Source organism: Pan troglodytes, chromosome 1 (assembly GCF_028858775.2).
Source record: "Pan troglodytes isolate AG18354 chromosome 1, NHGRI_mPanTro3-v2.0_pri, whole genome shotgun sequence".
Classification (NCBI taxonomy): domain Eukaryota; kingdom Metazoa; phylum Chordata; class Mammalia; order Primates; family Hominidae; genus Pan; species Pan troglodytes.
In genome coordinates, this window is record NC_072398.2 from 89166184 (window position 1) to 89192078 (window position 25895).

The 25895-nt window shown below is 40.0% G+C and overlaps 1 protein-coding gene across 1 annotated transcript; it reads left to right on the top strand.

Annotated features, from left to right (window-relative positions):
• Positions 1 to 4056: 4056 nt before the first annotated feature.
• PIGM (phosphatidylinositol glycan anchor biosynthesis class M) lies at positions 4057 to 6159 on the top strand. The gene is given in 1 exon segment (NM_001246473.1): positions 4057 to 6159. A coding segment is annotated over 1 exon segment (1272 nt). The 5' UTR covers positions 4057 to 4305; the 3' UTR covers positions 5578 to 6159.
• The last annotated feature ends 19736 nt before the right edge of the window (positions 6160 to 25895 follow it).

Below are 25895 nucleotides of genomic sequence, written 5' to 3' on the forward strand. Positions count from 1 at the left end.
ATCCCCTTAAAAGCTAGAGCACTTACCACAGCTGCATTTGTATATTACTTGTCAATTTATTTGACTAATGTCTGTGTAGCTTACTAGACTTCAAGTGTCACATGAATGGGATTCATGTCAAGTGTTTGGTCACGAGTACAGCCCAGCACCTCATATAGTGCCTGACATGTATGATGTTTGATAAATTAGCAGGAGGGAAAGAAAGCAAAGAGAGAAAGAAATGGCCTAAAGTATGCAGTGGAGCTTGTATATCTTGTTAAATAACTATAAAAGAGTTAGATAACGAGCATGACATAATTACTATTAAAAAAGAGAACAGACAATAAACATCACTGTTTTGAGGAGGGAGAGACTATTTCACTTGTTAAGGTCTAGGAAGAGTTTACAGAGGAGTTGAGAGTTGGGTTCAACATTGAAAAACCAAATAGCATTTAAGTAAGTAAAGAGAAACAGGTCTCTTTGTCGGAAGTACAGCATGAAGAAAGTATCATGAGAAGAAAGCACAAGGCATATTTTGGGAACAGCAAACCTAAAACAGAGGCTTTATAGGTGAATAGGATGGAAAGCTAAGGTAAAGCCAGAAAATAGGGGGACTGAATATCAGGCTAAAGTGTTCATTATTTTTTTCTTTAGGCAGTCAGGAACCACTGAAGATGTTTGATGGAGGAAAGAATCTAAGTAAAGTACTATTAATTAATATCAATCTGGTAGTAGAATTGAGACATAAGACATTAAATCAGTTAAGAGATTTTTAAAGCTTGAGGGAAAGGCAATGGTCACAGATCCTGGTATAGTATAGTATAGGTGTTCGCTACGTATTATTTGAGTTGTTGAAGGTCTGAACTAAGGTGCAGGATGCTGGGCATGGAAAGAATTAGAAATAGATTCCAAAGAAATGACAAAGCAAGACATATGAACAAAATCTAGTGAAAAAGAAAGTGATTAAAGTAGTCAAAGTTCTAGCAGGAAACAGATGGTATACTCAAAGGGCCAGTGGACATGTTTTAATGAAGAAATTATTTGCAAAGGTATGGGCAAGTTTAATAAATCAACAAGATATGGTGATGTACCCAGGCACTCGCAAAGTAGGACGCCTTTACCAGCCTTAAACCTGAAGGGACAGTTACTGGAACCATGAGACTTGTACCCAAAGGAGAGAGCTATAGCTTCAACAGGAGCCATGGCTTTAGGTGAGGAATTCCAGACACTGCCAAAGATCTGCTAGTGCCTCCCACTGGTCTATTCTAATGGGAAGCCAGAGAACAAGGGAGATTGAGTGATGCTACCCATACAGCCTAACCTCTTGGAACACAGAACAGGGCAAAAAAGATGAATAGTGGATATGGAAGGGTAATGAGAGTATATGCAGCATAGTGAACAAGGACAAGGTTCCTGCTAGGGAAACTAAAGTTGAGCGATCCATGTTTGTGCTTTCCTTAGTCATTGGCTCTAAAAGGATAGAAATCTAGGAGCAGATAGTGAAAGGGGGAATTAAGAAGGATTGTAAGTAACAGTCCGAGAGGTAATGAACAGTTGAGCATTTGAAAAAAAATGTAACTCTTTCAGAAAGAGGTGAGAAGATACAATCCCTAAACCCAATGCAAAAAGTTCAATATGGGGTCCTCGGACCCTGTGATGTATCTCTTCCACCCAGAAATAGTAACTAAAGTTGGACCTCTCTGTCCAATTTGTTTTACAGACTCCAGTCTCTTCTTTGTTCCCACAACTGCTATCTACATCTCACTCCTTTGACTTCAGTGACATGCTTATTTTATTTTATTTTATTTTTTTATTAGTTGTTTCCTTATCTGCCTAAATTTGGTGCCTCCCATCTCTCTACTAGGACAGCCATGTAGGGACAGATTGACTGAAACCTTTCTGCTATACTACTGAAACCAATCCAGCCACAAGGACCCTTACTTAGTTAATCCTCAGACACCTACCTCCCATATTTTCTATCTTAGGGAACTAAGCCTCACTTATCTATTATTTACAGAAGAAAAGAATAAATCAGAGGTAGAGTCACAGTGAGAGAGAATATCCAGAATATCCAGATGAGAGATCAATAAGAGAAAACATAGGAAAATTAGAATTTGTGATCAACATTTTATTGGCAAGTCAGCCACATAATGATTAAGATATTCTAGGTCAGACAGACTGGGTTTTGAGTTCCAGCACTGCCACTAGTTAGCTATGTGACTTGGGAAAATTACTTAATCTCCATAAGCCTTGGTTTTCTTCATTTGTAAAGGTGGGAATATCTACCTTACATGAAAAGTACTTAGCATAATGCCTGGTACATTGCAAATGAGTCCTCAACAAATCCAGCTATTATAAATAATAGTAATAATAATAATAATAATCATCATTATATGAGTGGTGATGTGCTGCCACTATATATATGGCTAATATACTGCAAAAAAAATGGTTAGAATTATCAATCTAAGGCATGTAATGATACCAAGGCATATAAAAGGACATAGAGTTATCACAATATGAATATGGAATATATAAGATTAACACAGTTCATCTCCAAGGGATAAATGTGAAGTGTAGGGTGGATGAGCAGCAGGTAGTCCTGGGAGCTGCATGTTCAGACTGCATGAAGTCACCTCCTTTTCTTATTCTAGTCTAGAAGACTTCCCCTAGGAAGCAGGCTCATTCTATAAAATCCAATTAGTCAGTATTTACTAAACATTTACCATGTGCCTAAGACTACAATAAATTACACATAATTGAAAAAAATTAAGGATAAGATATAATTTCTACCCCCAAGAACCCTATAATCTCTTGTGAGGGCTATGAATACAATCTAAAATAAAGTATCAAATTCTACAATGCGGACTATGTAAGTGCACCAAGTAACCACGGAAAGGGAAGAGCTAATGGGTTACAGTCCTTGGTAAGAAATTCATGGAAGTAGGGTTGGAGTGGGGTGGGGGGAGCAGGGGACCTTGACATACATAAAGGATATTTAAAAGGGAAAATAACTGGGAGTTGGGAGCAATCCAAAGATGCCACTCTAGAAATATTCTGGTAGGAGGAACCTCTAAAATCAATTCAACTTTACTGAATGGCTACTAGTACTGTGTTAGATGTTGAGGTAGAGAAAAGAACAAGATAATCTCTGATATCGAAGAATTGAAAGTGTCCTGATGGAAAACTAGGAGAGCAAAACAAACAAAAACAGTTATTACAAAGCAGTGTGACAAATGCTGTAACAAAGGAATGACCAGGGAGTTCTGGAGCACTGGGAGAACTTTTAGTAGCATGGCAGGGTCTTCTGTGTGAGTGATTTTCTGGAACTTAGATCCCGTCTGCCCCAGTCTACCTATCCTCGGACAGGGGAGGGGATTGGCATCTAAGTCATTCATTCTGCGTGATGAGGAAGTGAGTGGGAGCTGGGAGCTAACACTTGCACTGATGCCTGAAGGGTTGAGTAGGTATTTGCCAGAGTGATTGGAGAGCGGATGGCAACTTTGACAGAAGAAATAGCAAACACAGAGATACTGAGGCATAAGGGGCTGACAAGTTAAGGAATTTTGTGACGCTTTCCTGTCTTCTTTCCCATCACCTTGACTTAGGGTTGCCGGATAAAATACAAGCTGCCCACTTAAATCTGAATCTCTGATTACCAACTAGTAAATTAAAAATATAAGTATGCCTCCAATATTGCATGGGACATACACACTCAGCCCCCTTCAACTCATCCTGTCCTGTCCGGGGTCCCACAAATCCCCGGTGAATACCGGCGAGCTAGTGGAGTAAAGCATGAGAAGGCTTATCTTCCTTTCACTCCTACATTTTTCACTCTCGGATCTCCAGCCCAGGACTGAGGGATGTAGCGCGCAGCCCGCAGCTCGCTACGCGTCGGAGGGTTTTCCTCTGAGGACTGGAAATGGGGCGCGGGAAGAGTGCGGGGGGCGGCGGGCTGTCACTTACAAAGAAATCTCACTCCACTCCATAAAATCCTCAAGCCAGTGCCGGATTTCCCGGCAAGCGGACGTCTCCCCTCCCAGGGACCGGAAATCCCGCCTCCGCTGGAAGAAGAAGCGGAAGCGAGACCGTCCATCCAGAGGAAGGCAAGTTTTTGGCTCGGGCGGCTGAGAAGACCGCGCGGGGCTGCAGACAGGTAGCAGTACGGGGGCGGGGCTTCATGCCGGATGTGATAGTCGGCAGTCGTTTCAGTTGGCAGCCTGGCGGGTGGGAGATGCGGCGGCCACCTGCTGCAAGGAACCGAAGGGAAGGTTAGAGGTACGAAGGCAGTTTGGAGCTGGGGCTAAGCAGCTGTCGCACGGTCAGATCATGGGCTCCACCAAGCACTGGGGCGAATGGCTCCTGAACTTGAAGGTGGCTCCAGCCGGCGTCTTTGGTGTGGCCTTTCTAGCCAGAGTCGCCCTGGTTTTCTATGGCGTCTTCCAGGACCGGACCCTGCACGTGAGGTATACGGACATCGACTACCAGGTCTTCACCGACGCCGCGCGCTTCGTCACGGAGGGGCGCTCGCCTTACCTGAGAGCCACGTACCGTTACACCCCGCTGCTGGGTTGGCTCCTCACTCCCAACATCTACCTCAGCGAGCTCTTTGGAAAGTTTCTCTTCATCAGCTGCGACCTCCTCACCGCTTTCCTCTTATACCGCCTGCTGCTGCTGAAGGGGCTGGGGCGCCGCCAGGCTTGTGGCTACTGTGTCTTTTGGCTTCTTAACCCCCTGCCTATGGCAGTATCCAGCCGCGGTAATGCGGACTCGATTGTCGCCTCCCTGGTCCTGATGGTCCTCTACTTGATAAAGAAAAGACTCGTCGCGTGTGCAGCTGTATTCTATGGTTTCGCGGTGCATATGAAGATATATCCGGTGACTTACATCCTTCCCATAACCCTCCACCTGCTTCCAGATCGCGACAATGACAAAAGCCTCCGTCAATTCCGGTATACTTTCCAGGCTTGTTTGTACGAGCTCCTGAAGAGGCTGTGTAATCGGGCTGTGCTGCTGTTTGTAGCAGTTGCTGGACTCACGTTTTTTGCCCTGAGCTTTGGTTTTTACTATGAGTACGGCTGGGAATTTTTGGAACACACCTACTTTTATCACCTGACTAGGCGGGATATCCGTCACAACTTTTCTCCGTACTTCTACATGCTGTATTTGACTGCAGAGAGCAAGTGGAGTTTTTCCCTGGGAATTGCTGCATTCCTGCCACAGCTCATCTTGCTTTCAGCTGTGTCTTTCGCCTATTACAGAGACCTCGTTTTTTGTTGTTTTCTTCATACGTCCATTTTTGTGACTTTTAACAAAGTCTGCACCTCCCAGTACTTTCTTTGGTACCTCTGCTTACTGCCTGTTGTGATGCCACTAGTAAGAATGCCTTGGAAAAGAGCTGTAGTTCTCCTAATGTTATGGTTTATAGGGCAGGCCATGTGGCTGGCTCCTGCCTATGTTCTAGAGTTTCAAGGAAAGAACACCTTTCTGTTTATTTGGTTAGCTGGTTTGTTCTTTCTTCTTATCAATTGTTCCATCCTCATTCAAATTATTTCCCATTACAAAGAAGAACCCCTGACAGAGAGAATCAAATATGACTAGTGTATGTTCCACACCCTCTGCTACTGTGTTACATTCTGATTGTCTTGTATGGACCAGAAGAGAGCTTTGGGACATTTTTTCTGAACATTCTAAGCATTCTAGTGAAAGTTCCCATGTTCCAACAGAACTTAAAAGCAATGTTTGCCTTATATATAAAAGGGACACAATAATTGAGGTCCACCTTCTAGGAAATCCTAGGACTCGTTTATTTGGGACATGGTGGGAATAAAGGTCACATATTGGAAAATGGAAAGGCTGATGAAACTATCAGATACTAAAACATTCTTAAAATAGAGGAATATAGTTAGAGACATCAGGTTTAAGCCAGTATTTGTTCCTGTTTTACAATGCTTCTGTCTTAAGCTGTGTCTTAACTTTTAACCCCCATCTTTTCTTTCTAAAGCTTTCCTGACAGCTGTGAAAATCCAAAAAATATACTTAAACTGTGTATGGTGGCCCTTGCCTGTAATCTCGGCACTTTGGGAGGCTGAGGTGGGAGGGTCGCTTGAGTTCAGGAGTTCTAGACCCACCTGGGGCAAGATGGTGAGACCTAGTCTCAAAAAAAAAAAAAAAAAAAAAAAATTAGCCAGGCGTTGTGGTGCGCCCCTGTAGTCATAGCTGCATGGGAGGCTGAGGTGGGAGAATTGCTTGAGCCCAGAGCAAGACCCTGTCTCAAAAAAAAAAAAAAAAAAAAAAAAAAAAGGAAACGACAACTTTTTAGATATAAAAGTATTAAATAATACTAAGATGCTTAGTATTATTTTAGAGAGTTTTAAACTTCTATATTAAATGTGGGGTCTTACAAGATAATCCAAAGACTTTGGGAGGCCAAGGCGGGCAGATCACGAGGTCAGGAGATTGAGACCATCCTGGCTAACACGGTGAAACCCCTCTCTACTAAAAATACAAAAAATTAGCCGGGCGTGGTGGGCGCCTGTAGTCCCAGCTACTCCTCGGGAGGCTGAGGCAGGAGAATGGTGTGAACCCCGGAGGTGGAGCCTGTAGTGAGCCGAGATGGCACCACTGCGCTCCAGCCTGGGCGACAGAGCAAGACTCCATATCAAAAAAAAAAAAAAGATAATCCAAAGAATTTAAATTGTAATCATGTTTCATGTATTTGTTTTATTACTTACTTTTATAGCACTTAGTCCCAGTGGTATTAGACTGCTGTTTGGTTTCATACAAAAAGGATTAAATTTAAATTCATTCATGTTTAGACTTGAGTTATTACATTTTTAAAACTATCATCTTGCCTTTAATGTTTGAGGTCCTACACAAACTATTAGTACATTTCAGTATCCTCTTACCCCTTTGTTTTTAAGTTTTTGATTGCTAAAGCAAGACTTTTTTCTTCTAGAATTTAAGTCAATCAAGTGTTATCTATGTTGTAAAAATGGATAATAGTAGATTTTAGGTGATAAAACAACTTGTTAGTAAGACATTTCCTAGCTTAAAAAAAAAATCAAAAATTCTATGACAGAAATGCAGACCTGTGAGGGAAACTCCTGAAAAGCATAAGAAGCATCCCAGAGAGCCATGGGTTTTCTAGACCAGAGAATTTAGAGGGAGATTGTGGAAATGAGGCTTAGGTGGGCAGATCGTTTCCCTTATCACTGTAATATTTCTGGGGGAAAAATGCTTTCTGAGTTGTTTAAACAAGCATCCTTACTTTTTTTTTTTTTAATTAAACAGCCTGTCTAGGCTTGGGATTCCCTAATACTACAGTAGCAGTATATGAATATGATTTTGTGATTGTGTTTTTTAAAAGATAAATAATTTGATAAACTGTTCTTTTGCAGTCAGAAAACGCTCACAAAAAGACAAAAAAAGTTCCACAGTATTATATTTCATGTCAGTTCAGGCCTAAAATCCTTTGCAAATAAGATGTCTATAGGCTGGTCACAATTAACAATGTTATTATTGGCAGCACTTCTTGGATGGATACCTTTTGGGACCTTTCATTAGAAAGAGGGAAAGAATGGGGTGGTTTTGTATGGGCTCCTGTTTGGGGTAAAAATAGCAGAGTCAGTTGCTGAGGACAATGACCTTCCTTATAACATTTAGTTTCATACCCATATTAGGTCTTGTCTTGAGGACCCTTTATATGTGCTTGTTTACTAGTGGCCTTCCAGCCATAGCATTCTTACCTTTTTTTCCTATTCTAAGAATTAAAAAAAAAAATTATAGAGCCAGCAAGGGAGGAGGCAGGAAACAGAAATCGAATTTCATCATTCCAATATAATTGTCCCTTTTTTTGTATTTATGACTTGGTTTTATAATTATATTTACTTATTATTATTTTTAAACATTCTTTATTGTGGCTTACTCTTCATACTTAGAATTGAAATTGTTGGACATCACATGTATATTCACATTATAAATACATCATTCTTCCACTGTTAGACCTTTAGATTGCTTCCAGTTTTTAATATTCTAAATAAGACTTTCAACATTTTCTGTGTTTTAGCTCATTCTCTTAGGACATTCTTAGAAGTTAGAAACATTTCTGCTGGGATCGTTGGAGGGAACTTCAAACTTTGGAATCTTTCCTGCAAGAAATTCTTTACCAAAGAAAGGCAGGTGTTTCTTAAAGGGATGCAAAAGATATTTTGCACTTTGTATGTTCCAAAACATTTAGTAAGTTAACTAAAAAAATGAGTTAATTTGGTTTCTTGGGGGATTTTAATTTTTTAATTTGTTTTCTGGTTATGTAAAAAAAATGTTTTTTTTTTTTGCTTCTTATCACAATCCTTTTGTTTCCTTTTTAATCCTTTAGTAACACCTTCAAATTTTATAAGACTTTGGCTTATTTCCTATATAATTCTTTTTTTCTTATACCACCCCTTAAGATTGATATGTTCATTTACAGGTAAGCATTAATTATTAGATAAAGAGGGATGATTCTCAAGATTGTGTGTGTTCTGAACAGAGGGAACTACATGATATTTTCTTCTGTAATTGCCTTCGTAATGTCTTTAGAATGTGGTTCCTAAATATTCCTGGATAAATTCTCTTGATAGGCTCATTGGAAAGGCGAATACTCCCACCCACTGCTTTGTTCCTTCCTGGCAAAAGAATTCCTAAAACCACTGATTTTAGTTACTGACTTCTCACCATCTGGACTCTTACAAGATGTTTCAGAAGTTGTGTGGAACTTGTCTTTCAGTTGACTTGTGGCTGAATTTACTGTTACTTCTCTAATATCAGTTGTTTTCTGCATTACCACCCTCTCCCCTAACCATCTGTACTATGAATAGAAAAGGAAAAAGATGGAAAATTATACCTAGGATTGTCCCTAAATGCAACCTCTTGGTTCCCCCCACCCCTCATGTTTTATTATAAACTATTTTAAGAGCTGGGCATGGTGGTTCATGCCTATAATCCCAATGCTTTGGGAAGCTGAGGCAGGAGGATCACTTGAGGACAGGAGTTTGAGACCAGCCTGGACAACATAGTGAGACCCCCATCTGTACAAAAAAAAAAGTGCTACTTGGGAAGCTGAGGTGGGAGGACCACTTGAGCCCAGGAATTCGAGGAGGTTATAGTGAGCTATGATTGTGCCAGTGCACTCCAGCCTGGGTGACAGAGCAACACCTTGCCTCTAAAACAAAAAACTCCAACTATTTTATTTTTTTATTTTTCTGAGACAAGATGTTGCTTTGTCACCCAGGCTGGAGTGCAGTAGTATAAACATGGCTCACTGCAGCCGAACTCCCAGGCTCAAGTGATCCTTCCTTCTCAGCCTCCCAAGTAGCTGGGACCACAGGTATTTGCCACCATGCCTGGTTAATCTTTATTTTTTGTAGAGACGAGGTCTTGCTATGTTGCAAGAGGGAGATCACTTAAGTGATCTTCCCTCATTGGCTTCCCAAAGTGTTGGGATTCCAGGCGTGAGCCACTGCACCCAGCCTGACCTAACTATTTTAAACACTACTCATATTGCCATCATCTAAATTCAACAACAATTTGCCATATTTGCTTTATGTATATGTATAATTATATATTTATATAATTTTTTGAACCATGTGAAGTTGCAAACATCATTGAACTTCACCACTAAATATATCAGCATGCATCTCCTAAAAATAAGGTATTTTCTTGCAAAACCATAATTCTGTTATCTATTATGATTTAACATTCTGTCATTTTCAAATTTCTTCAGGTGTTTTTTGTTACATCTTAAAGAACAGACATTCTTGGATCTCAAAGATTCCGAGGAAGGAAAGAACATGGTGGATAATCCATAATTAAGAAGTTTGAATCTTTTCCTAGTCTTAAAAACAAAGTGAGAGCTAAAGGGGTTTACCTTCCACCGAAGTTGAACAAATTAATTCTTTTGTGTGTCATACCTTCTGTCTCTCTCCCTAAAAACATGGGGGTGGTAATCTCTTTTTTTTATCTGGTAGGTTTTCCAGATAAAAGATTATACATGTTTGGAATCTTAATATCCAACCCCCAACTCCAAGCCCTGCCCCAACAACAACAGCTAATTATTTTACATCTTGATGATGGTAAATTTTTCATGATTAACCAATTTTGGGCACCTATTCCGCCATATATGGTTTTATTTAATTTTCACAGCAACACTTCAAAGTTGATATTCATATTCTAAATTTATAGATGAACAAAGAGGCTCAAAGATTAAACAACTTGCTAATAAGTGATTTTTACCCATGCTTTTTCCATTATATTATGTTTTGGATTTTTCCAGAGTACCCAAACCCAGCAGATGCATACTGCTCCAAAATAAATGGAACTCAATACTGGCTCTGTCAAGTGTCTCTTGCCAATCAATTGTCCTTCTAATCTTTTGAGGGGCAGTTCTTTCAGTTGTACCAAGTCACTGTCATCCCCAAACTTTTCTCTTCAATGATTCCAGGCCTTTAACAACTCCCCTCCACCTCCAAACCCTCTCTCATCAAATTGTGTAATTTCTTTGTTTACTGCTGGCTTCATCATGCACTTTTCCTTCATAGCCTATTTTAAGAAGTTGATTTGCTGAACTGCTTTTTAGCCAAGCTATTTGTAAATCAAGCTACACAAAGTATGTGGCCATAATTTCCAAAAGGCAAATGATCATTGTTCAATTGCTGTTGCTCTGCAGTGTGCATTCATGCAGTTAAAAATTGTCCTGCATTGATAGTATGGCATCAGAGAATAGATCACTTAGGTTCAAATCCCAGGGCATGATCCTGAGCAAGATTATCATATCTAGATACATTAGTTTTTATCTGTGAAATGGGAATGATAGCACAATCTTCATAGAATTGTTGGTAAGGATTAAGTGAGATGATATGCTCAAAGTGTGCATGCTGGCATAGAACAAGTCACTGTTTACAAGCCTTTAAAGAAGGAGCTGTTCTGGCACTGTAAACTTGAACCTTTTTTCCCCAAATCTAATGGATATAGGCAAGGAAATTATATTTATATAAAATAAATGTTTGACTACCTTTGATCATAAACTTTATTTTCATCTTGACCTGTTCCTTTGAAAAGATAATAAATACTGATATGTGAAAAATGTATGGACAGATTATTCAGATGTCTGGTTGAGGCTTTACAGTTTTGTATATTTCTGTCAGACATTAAGCTGACTCTAAGCAGTGGAGGTTTGGTTTATGCCCCTAAATTACACAGCACTTCTTTTCTCCATTGTATCGAGGGGGTCATTCAGGGGTTGCTGTTCTGGAGATGGAAGCACATGTCTCCTGCCTGGGTCAGAAGCGTCACAATAGCACAAGCATTTATTCAGCACTGGCCTAGGAGAACCATTCATTTAGTCAAAACAAGCATTTATATTCATTATCCTGAACAAAAACCAGACTAAATGAGAACATTTCTAGCTGCTCAGGCACTCTGCTAATTGCTATGTCTGCTAGACAAAGTGAAATGACACTTACAGTGACTATTTAAAAATAATTTGGAGCATGAATATTTGAAGCTCAGTTCTTTTTACAAAGGAAATGTATAACCTTTGCTCTTCATTTTTTTTGGCAGTTATTTATAGATCCAGGCCCTGTGTCAAGTTCTGTAATAGATGAATAGACAGTTTATGCTCTTGGAGAGTTAACAGTAAAAACAGAAACAGAAACATACCCCACTGATAAAGTGTTATATAACACCCCATTAAGTTCCACAATGATGTGATTTGTGAAATGGAGGGGCAGTAGGGCAAGGTAGAGGATATTTTTATTTGTATGTTACAGGTAAGAAAACTGAACTCAGAAACAAGTGACTTCCCAAGGCCAAATAGCTGGTTAATGGCAGGATTGGGGTGGGACCCCAGATCTTCTGATTCTAATCTTTTTTTTTTGCAAGTCCTTTTTAGTGCTATACAATGACAGGTGATTACAGTGGAAAACCTCACTTATTTAGCAAATGTCATTCACTTAGCAAACTACTTAGCAAAATGCCATGAGTATCTTCTGTGTGCCAGTCATTGTTCTAGGCATCGTAGATGCAGTGAGTGAGAGAGGGAGGCAAAGACCCTATCTTTATGGATCTTACATTTTCATGGGGAGGCAAAGAATAAGCAAGTACAGGATTGTGATGATGATATATCATAAAGAAAAATAAGACAAGCTAAGGAAGTAGAGAGTGATGGCAGTGCGGAGAGTGGAGTAGGTGCTTCTTTAGATGAACTGGTTAGGAAGATACTGTGATGAGAGGGCACTTGAACAAAGACCTGGGAAGTGAATGCATGACCTTCATGCAACCATGGTGCAGGGAGGTAAGGGGAAGAGCATTTCACTCAGCATCCCTCCCTGCTGAGTGAAAGCAGTGCGGAGGTCCTGAGTTAGGAATGAGCTTGGCAGGTTTAAAGAACAGTAAGGCAAGTATTACTAATTGGAGTGAGCAAGGAGCAACCAGAATCTAATTCACATTATCCAGCAGAACGACATCAATGCTAGTTGAAAAATACAGTTAACATTAGCATTTTTACTGGCTTATAATGCAATAACTTTGAGCCCAACCTATTTTTTTCCTCTGGCTTCTGAGCACATGTTAATATGTAAGGAAGATGAAACATATATGTAAACAACTTATATTTTAGTAATGATACAAAATACTTTCACAAATTTTGTGATGTGGGAATTTTTTAAAATTCCATTTTCACAGATGAGACCCCTAAAGCTCAGAGTATATGCACTTTGCCCAAGGTCAGAGTTAGTATGTGAGGCAGGACTAGACCCTAGATCTTCTGGAGCTAAATGTACTACTCTTTTCTCTGTACTACCCTTATCATTTAGCTATGGTGAACAGAAGATGAACCACTGGATTCTAGAAAGCAGGGAGTTCAGAAAAAACGTTGTCCAACCAATGATTCATTCATCTAGTAAATACTTAGGAGCCTACTTTGTGCCAAGCACTCAGCTAGCCTGGGGGTATAAGGATGGTTAAGACTAGAGTCCTGCCTTTAAGGAACTCACCAGTGCCATAGGAGACTGGTGGAAAGAGGATTATAACTCAGTTATAAATCAGTGGCTAGAGTAAAATACACCTAAAGTAGTTCACTAATGCATTAATTGGACAAAACTAGTGCAGAACCTGATATATACTAGGTACTGAGATGTTTGTTATCTTACCTGTTTTTCTTTAACATTGGTAAGTACTGGGGGCTTTCTTTGAAACTTTCCTGCTTAAAATCAGTCAGTGATTGACAGGCTCCTTTGCACAGTGTGAATGGCAGGGGCTGTGAAAAAGAAGAGAAAACAGTTTCTCAGTGCCTGTCATTTCTAAATGCCATCAGTATCCACCTAATTTTCTAAGCTAGAATCTTATAATCACCTCCTATTCCTTCTTCTCCTTCACTTGTTACCCGCCCCACATCTAATCAGTCACTAAATTCTGTCAGTTCTACCTTTTAATGACCCTGGAGCCTGCTGGCATCTTGCCATTGTCATTTCCAGGACTACATTTCAGGCCCTCATTATCTCCCATCTGGAATCGATAGGTCCTGACTGGTCTTGTTGCTTTTCATCTCTCTCGCCCTTCATTCCACCTCTCATTTATCCTCCCCAGTGCTGCGAGAGTGTGCTTTCCAAAGCAGATCTGATCCTGCCACCATTCTGAAAAAAAGCATCCTGGGGGACTATGACCTGCAGAAAGACGTCCAAATTCCTTAGCATCCTCCATCTTGCACCAATTTCCCCTACTCAGCCTCACTCTAGCCTACTGGATAATGCAGTTTCCTGAAGTTACCACACTATTAAGCCTTTGCCCATGCTGGATTTGTGTGTGTGTGTGTGTGTGTGTGTGTGTGTGTGTGTCTGTGTGTGTTTTGAGACAGAGTCTCACTCTGTCGCCCAGGATGGAGTGCAGTGGCATACACTCAGCTCACTACAACCTCTGCCTCCCAGGCTCAAGTTGATTCTCATGCCTCAGCCTCCTAAGTAGCTGAGATTACAGGCATGCGGCACCATGCCCAGCTAATTTTTTTGTATTTTTAGTAGAGATGGGGGTTTCGCGATGTTGGCCAGGCTGGTCTTGAACTCCGGACCTCAAGTGATCTGCCTGCCTTGGCATCCCAAAATGCTGGGATTACAGGCATGAGCCACTGCGCCCAGCCTGCCTATGCTGTTTTTTCTGCCTAGTGTGCATACTTCTCTCCTGGCCTTCAGATGACCTGTCACTCGTTTTTCAGGACCCAACTCATAGGACACTTCCTCTTTCAAGAGGAATGCCAGATGAGCTTTTGGAAAGAGAAGGTTAGCCATTAAGGGGGAAAAAAGATAGGGCCAGAGTTGTAACATTTGGTAAATAATCTCTATTAATGGACTTGATATGTTATGGTTATTTGTGCATTTGTCTCTTTCTCTCAGATTTACTGTTTTGTGTTTATATCCTTAGTATACAGCATAAGTGCTCAATAAATGTTTGTTAAATAAGTGAAGTAGGTATGGGGAGGGAACAACTGTTTATTGAGAACCTATTGTAAGCCTATATGCTTTTCACACATCATCTCATTTAAACCTCAAAACAATTTTTTTGATTTAAGTATTATTTGCTAATAAGAAACAGTCGCAGAGGACATAAATACTTACCTCTCTCCCCACCCACAAAGGTTATGGGTTTGTGAGGAATGGAACTAAAGTTGGAACCTAGGTCTGTCTGACTCCAAAACTTTCCTCTCTTGTGTGATTCTCAGACAGGGACAATTTTGTCCCCCCTTTCTGGGGACATTTGGCAATGTCTGGAGATATTCTTGGTTATTATAATGGGGATGTTACTGGCGTCTAGTGGGTACAGGTCAGGTGTGCTGCTAGGCATCTTCCAATGCACAGAAAAGCCCCACAACAAAGAATTATCTGGCCCTGAATGCCAGTAGTGCCAAGGTTCAGTGTCTTCATCTGTTTGAGCTGCTGTAATAAAATAGCATAGACTGGATAGTTTATAAATAACAGAAATTCATTTCTCACAGTTCTGGAGGCCAGGAAGTCCAAGATCAAGGTGCCAGCAGATTTGATGTCTGGTGAGGGATACTTCCTCGTTCATAGATAGCCATCTTCTGTTTTTGTCTTCACATGATGGAAGGGGTAAGAAAACTCACCAGTCTCTTTTGTAAGGGCGCTAATCCCCTTCAGGAAGACTCTACCCTCATGACCTAGTCACTTCCCAAAGTCTCCACCTTCTAATACCACTACCTTGGGGGTTAGTTTTATTTCCTTTCCTTCCCTTTCCCTTTCCTTTTCTCTTTAAAGCAGTTGTTAACATTTAATGAACGTCCTTTTATGTGACTTCAAGCCACCAGGAGAAAGCTCCCCCCACTGAATCTTCTCCTGAGCTCTTCTGCTGAAGAATTTGGCCTTCACGATGACAGGCTGGTTTGGGAACTTTTCCCTTCCCAGAACTCTGTAGTAGCCCGATGGCACCACATCAGTGATGGGAGCTGTTCCAGGCTTGTTTTTAGCAGCATTCACCTGTGTCTGCTTCCTGACCAAAGCCCACAATTTGTCAAGGTTGACAGCTGGGTAGAAGCTCAGGTTCCTCTTTAGGTGGTAATGCCTCATACCAACTTTCCTAAAGTAACCTGGGTGACATTTGCTGAAGTCGATCCTGTGGTGATGCATGCCGCCAACATTGCCACGGCCACCTGGGTGCTTTCAGTGCTTGCTGATGCGGCAGAGGCTGTGGCTCACCTGGCTCCAAAATTTCTGGGTCCTGTGGTGACTACATTTCCTCAGTCTGGATGGCTGTGTGGAAAAAGAAGCTTAGTGGTAAGGCCTAAGGAAGAAGGAGCAGGGGCGATGCTTGCCAGCCTGAGATGGGCCTGTAGGCCTGTGGGCCAAGGACCTGCCATCTGGAGCATTTGGCAAAGTTGAGGGGCCCATGTGTCTTCGAGACCCGAATCTCAGGCTGAACAGGGCCCCGCCCTGGACCCACCTGAGCTGCACTGCCCTGCTGACGGTCAGGTGCGGCCTGGAGGTCCCGATCAAGGTTGAGGGTGGGTGGCTGAGGGCAATGGGAGTAGAGCTTAGGGTCCCTGCTAACAAGGAAGTGGAGGCAAGAAAAGGATCCTAGTTTTCAACATTTGAAATTTTGGAGGACACAGACATTCAGTCTATTACATTGAGAAATCCTGCTCTATTCCATGTTGACTCTAATGAAAAGCAATTCATCAGACAAAATAAATGCATCCATGACTCCATGGGGAGTCAGATTGGGCTTAAGAGAAGTCCTAGGGGCTTGGGGCCATTCATGAGCCACTGGCATTGGTAGGATAGAAAGACTATTCTGTCTAGTCCCTGACCTGCCTTTGATCGTATGGTTCTTTCTCTACTGCATCCACCTGGTCCTTCTGTCTCTTCTCCACCTTTCCTTTTCTTCAGTAGACTCTAATTTAGCTTGGGGAAGGCAACCCAGAAAGCTCCAACATTTTCTAACCTCTTTTCTAATTAGAAGATAGAGTTAGCATATAAGAAGCTGCAAGTTTCAACTTGACAATATCTCTAGAACTGAGAACAAGGCCAAAAATGTCACCCTCTGAAATTGACAGTAAAATAGATGAGATTATTCACTGTGATAATCTTCCCAGAAAATAACCCACCTAAGAAATTCTTGGTAAGTGTGCTGCTAAGCCTTGGCTGTTTCCTAATCTCAGCCAGGGTCCAAGAATGCCTCCCTGTAAAGAAAAGCATTTAAAACGTAACTTGTGCATTAAACTAGTAATCTAGGAAATTATAAAGTGTTTGCCCTGGGGAAGTGTTCTAATGGGGGACACTTTTAATGGGTCTTAAGTGTAACTGCCTATAATTGTTGGGGATGCTTTGTGTTTTTGTTTTTCTATCTCTCAACATAACAAATATTAGGAGAGAGGAGCCAGGTTTATTTTACTGGTGTCTGGCAGCAAAGGCATGGATGAGTCACTGCTAGTGAAGGGTAGGAATTAGTGGTGTGTGTGTATGGGGGTGGCGGATGGTCACAGAAGTCTTTTCCTTGGTAAAGTGGTTTTAATCAGAAGCCCATAAACCTTGGTTGTGTGCAAAATGTGTGTGTATTTGTGTGCATTTTTTCTGTAAAATGTGTCTGTAGCATTCAAAGGGTTCTCTGACCTCCAAAAAGTAAAACCCCTGCCTTGGTGATTAGAACATAGCTACTAGGGACAATGAAATAGAAGATAACCCAGGAAAGGCAAGGGAAGTGACTGCCTCGTAGGAGAGAAAGGGTTCATTTTGAGCTCACATTTATTGATTGTGCATGCAGAAGCCCTCTTTACATACATAAATAAGGTTCCTAATTTTATAACAAATATTGGGAGCCCAGCATGCAGTGGAAGGATGAACTGTGAGAAAACATCAAGGCAGAACAAATCCAGCCTGGTGGATGCTGGAGAAAAGTACAAAGGGTGATGAGAGGACTTGGAAAGAATGCAGTGTGGGGAGAGAAAGGGGGAGAGAGAGAGAGAGAGAATATGTGTGTGTGCACGCGCATGCATGTGCACACGCATGCATGTGCACGCATGAATATGAGGTGGGGAAGATGAATATTAAGTTGTTCTACATATGTCAATATCCATGCTGAGTTTAGATTCCACAGATGCCCTGGGGTAGCCAATACTAAGAGAATGGTTCTGTAAAGCTGAGTTCTAGGAAGCTAACCAGACAATTAAGAAGGGATTCTTCTAACGTTCTTTTCAATTTTAAGTTACAGAAACCAACTTTAGCTAAAGGACTTAAAGGATACTGGACAATCCATAAATCCCTTGGAAAGAACTGAACAAGGAAGTCTGGGGAGGCAAGAGATTGGACAGTTTGGGGACTTCCACAGCAGGTGACCAACTCCAGTGACCTCGTTTCCAGATCTCTATATTTGGGTTTTAAATTAACAAGAGAGGAGTTAGCTGTTGGGACTTGTCCCAGAGAAGGGGAAATCATGAGCCAAGGAATCACCTTGGTTGTTGACCAAAGTCATTATCATATTGGTTTAGAGCAGGTGTCCTATCTTCAAAAGTGTGCGAGACTAGTACTCAAGTCTTCTGATTGCCACTTACACGCAGCATGCTCTCAAGGCACATTCACAATTTCTTAATATTTTAAAAACTAATTAATAGGGTTTGGGTAGGAATAGAGTGGGGGGCTTTCAGGCAAAGGGAACAAAAGGTGCAGTGGCCTTCAGGTAGGATGAACTTGGCATCCCAGAAATAGAAAAGGCTCTTGTGGCTAGAGAATTATCTGCAAGGAGTAAAGAGTAGCAGAAGGGCATTCAGAGGCTTGATTGCATCATGGTGAGAAGTTCAGAGGTTTTTTTTTTTGTTTGCTTGTTTATTTTCCTATGTGCAGTCGAAAGCCACTGAAGAGATTTAAGCAGATATGAATTACATTTTTTGAAAAACACTCCAGCTGCTCAATGGAGAATGGATTCTGTGAAGGCTTGAATAAGAGTGACAGTACTAGAGATGGTAAGAAGTGGGTTGATTCAGCATGCATTTTTGTATCTTGGAGAGAGAACTGGCAGAACTTGTTGACAGATTTGGTGTCAGGGAAAAGAAAAGGGAAATCCAAAGTGGGTGCTAGGCTTTTGGCTTGGGCAACTAGATGGATGGTAATGTTCTTCACTGAATTATGAAGACTGATGGAAGGAGTAGTTTTAGGGAGGAAGACAGTTTGGAATCGATCGTGTCAAGTGTGAGATGTCAGCAGTCTTAGTGAGGAAGTCAGAGGGACAGTCAGATACACATTTGGGAATCACCAGATTATAAATGTTGCTTAAAGACAAGGGCCTGGGTGAGATTGCTTGGGGGGCCTAAGACCGAGCTCTGGGCACTGTAATATTAGATAATCTAGCTGGGCAGCAATGGGCAAAGGAAACTGGGGAGAAGTCAGTTAAGTCAGAGAAATGCTGTATTATTTTTAAAGAGTGGGATTTTTTTTTATTTTTTTTGAGACAGAGTCTCACTCTGTTGCCCAGGCTGGAGTGGAGTGCAGTGATACCATTATGGCTAACTTCAGCCTTGACCTCCTGGGCTCAAGCGATCCTCCTGCCTCATCCTCCCAAGTGGTTAAGACCACAGGTGCATGCTGCCATGCCTGTCTAATTTTTGCTTTTTGATTTTTTGTAGAGAGGAGGTCTCACTTTGTTGCCCAGGCTGGTTTCAAACTCCTAGGCTCAAGCTATCCTCCTGCTTCAGCCTCCCAAAGTGTTAGGATTACAGGTGTGAGCCACTGCACCCGGCCAAAGTTTGGGCTCTTAATTTATGGTTCTTTATAGATGTTTGTAATTTCTCTATATGATAGTTTATTTTGGACACTTGTGTTGTTTATGAATCTATTCTCATATTAGTCTAGTAAATGTTACACACTTTACAGCTGTAGATTTTTCCTTGCTTAAATTGTTGGCAAAATCTCTCTAATTTTGTCTTTCTGTGTGTTTGAGGGGCTGGGAGCCATCCCCTGTTAACTGGGCATGGAAGGACGGCCAAGTCTGCCATTAAGTCTCTTTTTGAGCCTGTATATATATGTATAAGGTCCATTAACTATATTAAGTGGTCATAGATAAACCAGATACTTATAGGCAACTCTAATAAACTACATGCAGCTTTGTAGATTATTTGCAATAAAATTTTAATTTTAACAATCCTTTAATTGTTAAATTAAAGCCTGCCTAAGCTCTCTTGTAGTATTTTGCATATGTCTGGGGTGGATCTCTTTATTGGCTTTTGGCATATGCGTTTGGTTTAAAGCAGTCCAAGCAAAACATAAGTAGAAAGGTAGGCTTACTGATTATATATGGTATATATATTTACACACACACACACACAGAGTAAACAGCCATAAGAACTATGTCCAGCTCTTTCTAATATAGCTAAGTAACTGTAACAGTCAGTTAGTCCACCTGAGGACCCCAGCTTTATTTTTTAAGTAAAAATAAAAATCTTACTTGTTATCAAAACAATATGTTCCTTATAGTAAAACAGAAGCAAAATTTTTAAATAGGAAATTTGGAACACAATAATCATAACTCCACCATCCAGGGATAACCACTGTTAATATCTAAGGTTGTATTCTTCCAGATCATTGTATATATACTGTAGAGTTTGGAGTCATACTATTCATTTTAATTTAAAATAAACTTAAAAAAAACTTAGCAATGTATTGTGACTTTCTTTCTTTCTTTTCTTTTTCTTTTTCTTTTTTCTTTTTTTTTTTTTTCTGGAGACAGGATCTTATTCTGTCACCCAGGCTGGAGTGTAGTGGCACAACCATAGCTCACTGCAGCCTCAACCTCCTGGGCTCAGGTGTTCCTCCCACCTCAGGGTGTCAGGCAGCTGGGATTACAGGTGTGCACCACCATACCCAGCTAAGTTTTGTTTTTGTTTTTGTTTTTTTGTTTTTTGTTTTTTTTGAGAGATGGCATTTCACCATGTTGCCAAGGGGGGTCTCACAGTCCTGGGCTCAAGTAATCTGCCTGTCTCAGCCTCCCAAAGTGCTGGGATTACAGGAGTGAGCCACTGCACCCAGTCCCTATCTTTCCTTCCTTCCTCCCTCCCTCCCTTCCTCCCTCCCTCCCTCTCTCTCTCTCTCGTTCTTTCTTTCAACAGAGTCTCACTCTGTCACTTAGGCTGGAGTGCAGTGGCCCGATTTCTGCTCACTGGAATCTCCACCTCCCGGGTTCAAGTGATTCTCCTGCCTCAGCCCCCTGAGTAGCTGAGATCACAGGCATACACCACCATGCCCAGCTAATTTTTGTATTTTTAGTGGAGATGGGGTTTCACCATGTTGGCCAGGCTGGTCTCAAACTCCTGGCCTCAAGTGATCCACCTGCCTTGGCATCCAAAGTGCTGGGATTATAGGCGTGAGCCAACGTGCCCAGCTGGGCCCCTATCTTTTAATAATAATAAATATTCTTCAAGACTTTCTGCAGACTTTAAATGACCGCCAAGAATTTCACAGTATGAATGTATGAATTTAGCTATTTATCAGTGTTCGCACTGTTTCTGTTTTTTTTGTTTTTGTTTTTGTGTTCTGCTAGTGTATCAATAATGCCATCCTGGTTGGGTGTGGTGGCTCACGCTTGTAATCCCAGCACTTTGGGAGGCTGAGACAAGAGGATTGCTTGAGGTCAGAAGTTTGAGACCAGCCTGGGAAACATACGGATACCTTGTCTCTATTAAAAAACAAAAATTAGCCAGGCATGCTGGTGTGTACCTGTAGTCGCAGCTACTTGGGAGACTGAGCCTGGGAGATAAGGCTGCAGTGAGCTATGATTGTACCACTGCACTCCAGCCTGGGCGACAGAGTGAGACAATGCTTCAAAAAAAAAAAATGATATCCTTGCAATTAAATCCTTGTATACAGTATATTCCTATTTCCTTAGTCTAAACTTTGAGAAGTAGACTTGCTGAGTCAAAGAGTTCTGACACATATTACCAAATTTTTCTACAGGCTGAATTAATGTCTACTTCTACCAAAAATAAATGCCTTTGTTAACACTGGGTCTCAAAAACAATTTCAAAAATGTTTGTCAAATCGGTAGGGAAAATGGTATCTCATCAGTGGTTTAATTTGTATTTATTTGATTACTTGTGAGGTTGAATGTTTTTGTCTTACACTTGTTAGCTATTGGCATTTCTAATTTAATGACTTGCTTTTCTATATCCTGTACTCAATATTCTCTGAAGATGCTTGTTATTGATTTGTAGGACCAGTATCTCTATAAATGGATATTGAGTCTATGTGTTTTAAATATTTTTTCTAGTCTGCCATTGGCCTTTTATTTTTTGTTCTGAAATGGTTAAAAATTATATGTAATTTAGGCCAGTTTTTCTTTTTATGATTTCTCTGTTGCTATTTTTAAAATGTTGTTATTGTAGACATTATTTTTTGATACATATTTGTATGTATTTATAGGGTACAAGTGCTATTTTGATACATGCATGGAATGTGTAGTGATCAAGTCAGGGCATTTAGGATATTCACCATCTCAAACATTTATCATTTCTTTGTGTTGGGAACATTTCAAGTCTTCTCTCCCAGCTATTTTGAAATATACAAGGTATTGTTGTTAACTATAGTCACCCCACTCTGCTATCAAACTTTACAGCTTTTTCCTTTCATCTAAGTGTTTGTTTGTACTCATTAATCAACCTCTTTTCATCCCCCCCATCCACACACACACCCTTCCCACCCTCTGGTATCTATCATTCTACTCTCTAACTCCCTGCGATCAAATTTTTTAGCTCTCACATATGAGTGATTTGTCTTTCTGTGCTTGGTTTATTTCACTCAACATAATGACCTCTAGTTCCATCCATGTTGCTGCAAATAATAGGATTTCATCCCCCTTTTTATGGCCAAATAGTACTCCATTGTGTATATATACATTTTCTTTATCCATTTTCCCCTTGATGGACACAGTTTGCTTCCATATCTATGCTATTGTGAATAGTCATACATTAAATATAGGAGTGCAGATACCCCTTTGATACACTGATTTCCTTTCCTTTGGATAAATACCCAGTAGTGGAATTGCTGGATTGCATGGTAGGTCTACTTTAAGTTTTTTGAGAAATCTTCATACTCTTATCCATAGTAACTATGCTAATTTACATTCCCGCCAACAGTGTATAACAGTTCCCCTTCTCCACATCCTTGTCAGCATTTGTTTTTTTCCCCTGATAATAGCTATTCTAACTGGGATAAGGTGATATCTCATTGTGATTTTGACTTGCATTTCCCTGATTAGTGGTGTTAAGCATTTTAAAAATATACTTATTGTGTATTTGTATGTCTCCTTTTGAGAAATGTCTATTCCGATTCTTTGCCCACTTTTAATATAATTATTTGTTTTTTTTGGTATTGAGTTGAGTTTCTTGTATATTTTAGATATTAGTCCCTTGTCAAATGAATAGTTTGCAAATATTTTCTTTCATTCAGCAGGTTGTTGTTATTTTTAAGAAAGCATTTCCCAACTTGAAATTATATAAATACTTACCTATATATATATTTTCTACTGCTTGTTTAGTTCCATTTTTTGCTTTAAATCATTACCCTGTAGACTTTATTTGGTATAATACAAGAAGTAGAAATTTAATTTAATTTATTTCAAATGATTCACTATTCAAAGATTAATCAATTTTTTATACCATTTCACATTACTTCTGCTATATTTGCAGATTAATTATAAAGGAAAGCACTGATCAAAAGTTGCACACTGGAGGCCCATGGCCATATCTAGCCTATGAATATATTTAGTTCAGAATATTTTTGAATTAGTTATCTGCATCTAAAAATCAGAAAGTTTTATACAAGAATCTGTTTTTACAAATTCTCCTTAAAAATCAGAATATCTGGCAACTCTAGACTCACAGTCTCCCTTGACAAAAATGTGCAGGATCTGGGAGGCAATTGCTTCCTATCATCAGGAAAGTTCCCCACCAGTGTACTTTATTCATTTTTGTTGTCTGCCTGATCCCTGAAGGCATTTCAGGATGCTATTAAGTTTTGTATATTTATTTTGCAATTGGACACATTACACAAATTCTCTAATTAGTACTAACTGTTTTGTGGCTAATTTTCTTGGGGTTTCAAGTAATTATATCATCATGCAAAAAATTATAATTTTATCTTCTCTTTCCAAAATATATACTTTCTAATTCTTTCTTCTCGCCTTATTACAGTTGCCTAAAAATTTCTCACATTTTGAATAATGATTATGACTGTTAATTTTAACTTTAATTTTTAACATGAGGAGATTGAGAGATGCCTAAATGGCTGGTTTGTTTCTGGGTGTGTCTGTTTCCAGGAGAGATTGGTGGGTGAGTCAGTGGACTGAGAGAAGAAGACTTGCCCTCGATGGGGGCAGGCATTGTCCAACTGGTTGAGGGCCTGGTTGGAACAAACAGGAGAAAGACAGCAGATTCTCTGTCTCTGCTGTCTTTCCTCTGGAGTGGGAGACTTTTCCTCCTCTTGCCCTTGGACATCAGGCTCCAGGTTCTTTGGTTTTTGGACTCTGGGACTTGCACCAGTGACCTCCCAGGGCTCTCAGGCCTTTGGCCCCAGACTGGGGGCTGCACGGTTAGCTTCCCTGGTTCTGAGTTCCCTGGTTCTCTTTAGCTTACAGGTGGCTGGTCATGGGACTTTGCCTGTGTGGTCATGTGAGCAGCCAATTCCCTCATAAATCCCCTCTCATATCCTACTGGCTCTGTTTCTCTGAAGAACCTTGACTAACACAAGGCTCGTAATAGCAGGCATCTTTATACGGTACCTAATTTTAATGGGAATGCCCCTTGTGCTTGACTTTTAGGTATGAAGTAAGCATTTTTTTATTGTGTCAAGGAAGTATACTTTTTATAGTTCTCTGATGTTTTGATTTTGTATTAATATCAGTAATATATGTGGAATTTCATCAGACCAAATGACTTTTCAACATCTATTGATATTATCCTGTGACTTCTCTAAATTTAATACATTATAATAAGAGATTTTTCTAAGAGTTCATATGCTTCACATAGTTTAAGCCATGTATGTATTTTTATTATGAATCCTACCAATGTCTAACACTACTTAATAAACCCTAATAATATACTTCTTAATCTAATTTGCCTTTAAAAGGCAATTAGGAATTTTTATCTGTTTTCATAAATGAGATTTGTCTATTGTAATTGTTCTTTCTCTTTTTGGTGCTTTGTCATTTTTTTCTTATTAGAAAATTTATTTTCAACACAACTAAAGCAGCAGCTGAAGTTTTTTTTTTCTTAAAACATACTTCATTTAATATTTCTACTGCTGACCATACTTAATTCTTTAATTGCATTAACTGGTATTTTTAAAAATTCTCTAAAAAAGTTAATTTTTTGTTTATGTATTGTGATGGTTAATTTTATGCGTCAACCTGACTTGGCTAAGGGATGCCCAGATAGCTGGTAAAACATTTCTGGGTGTGTCTGTGAGGTTATTTTCAGAAGAGAGTAGCATTTGAATCAGTAGACTGAGCAAAGAAGACCACTCCACCAGTGTGAGCAGGTGTCATCCAATCTGTTGAGGGTCTGAATGGAACAAGAAGGTGCAAGAAGGGTGAATTTGTTCTCTCTTCTTTTTTCTTAATTTATTTTTTATCTTAAAATTTTTTTCCCACCCAGCTGCACACAGATGTTCTCTCTTCTTGAGCTGGGATATCCAACTTCTACCCTCAGACATCAGCTCTCCTGATTCTCTGGAGTTTGGGCCTGGACTGGAACTATACCGCTGGCTCTTCTGAGCCTCCAGCTTGTGGGACTCAAGAAGATTGAGGGACTTTTCAGCCTTCATAATCCCATGAGCCAATCCCTCATAATAAATCTCTTTCTGTACATCTCTCTCTCTATATACCTTTTTGGTTCTATGTCTCTGGAGATCCCTGATTAATACATATTATTTTCTTTTCTACTTTTTTTTTCCAATTTTAATGTGAAGCATATTATAAATACAGAATAGTGTATAACATGCATTTGTACAGTTTAAAGGATAATAATAAGATAAATACCCATATAGTCATCACTTAGCTTAAGACATAGAACATCATCAGTGCCTAGAAATTGTTTTCCAATTGCATTTTTCTTCTTCCTCAAACAAAACCATTATCCTGAGTTTCAAGTTAAAATATCCTTGCTGTTTGCTGATAGTTTCGCTTCTTAGATATGTATCCTTTTACAACATGTTGTTTAGTTTGGCTGTTTTTAGTCTTCACATATGCAGCTAATCCTTGATTTATGATGGGATTACGTCCTGATAAACCCAAACCTAATGTAAGTTAAAAATCAGATGGGTTTATCAGGAGTGTACTGAATGCATATTGCTTTTGCACCATGGTAAAGTCAAAACAATGCAAGTCAGGGACCATCT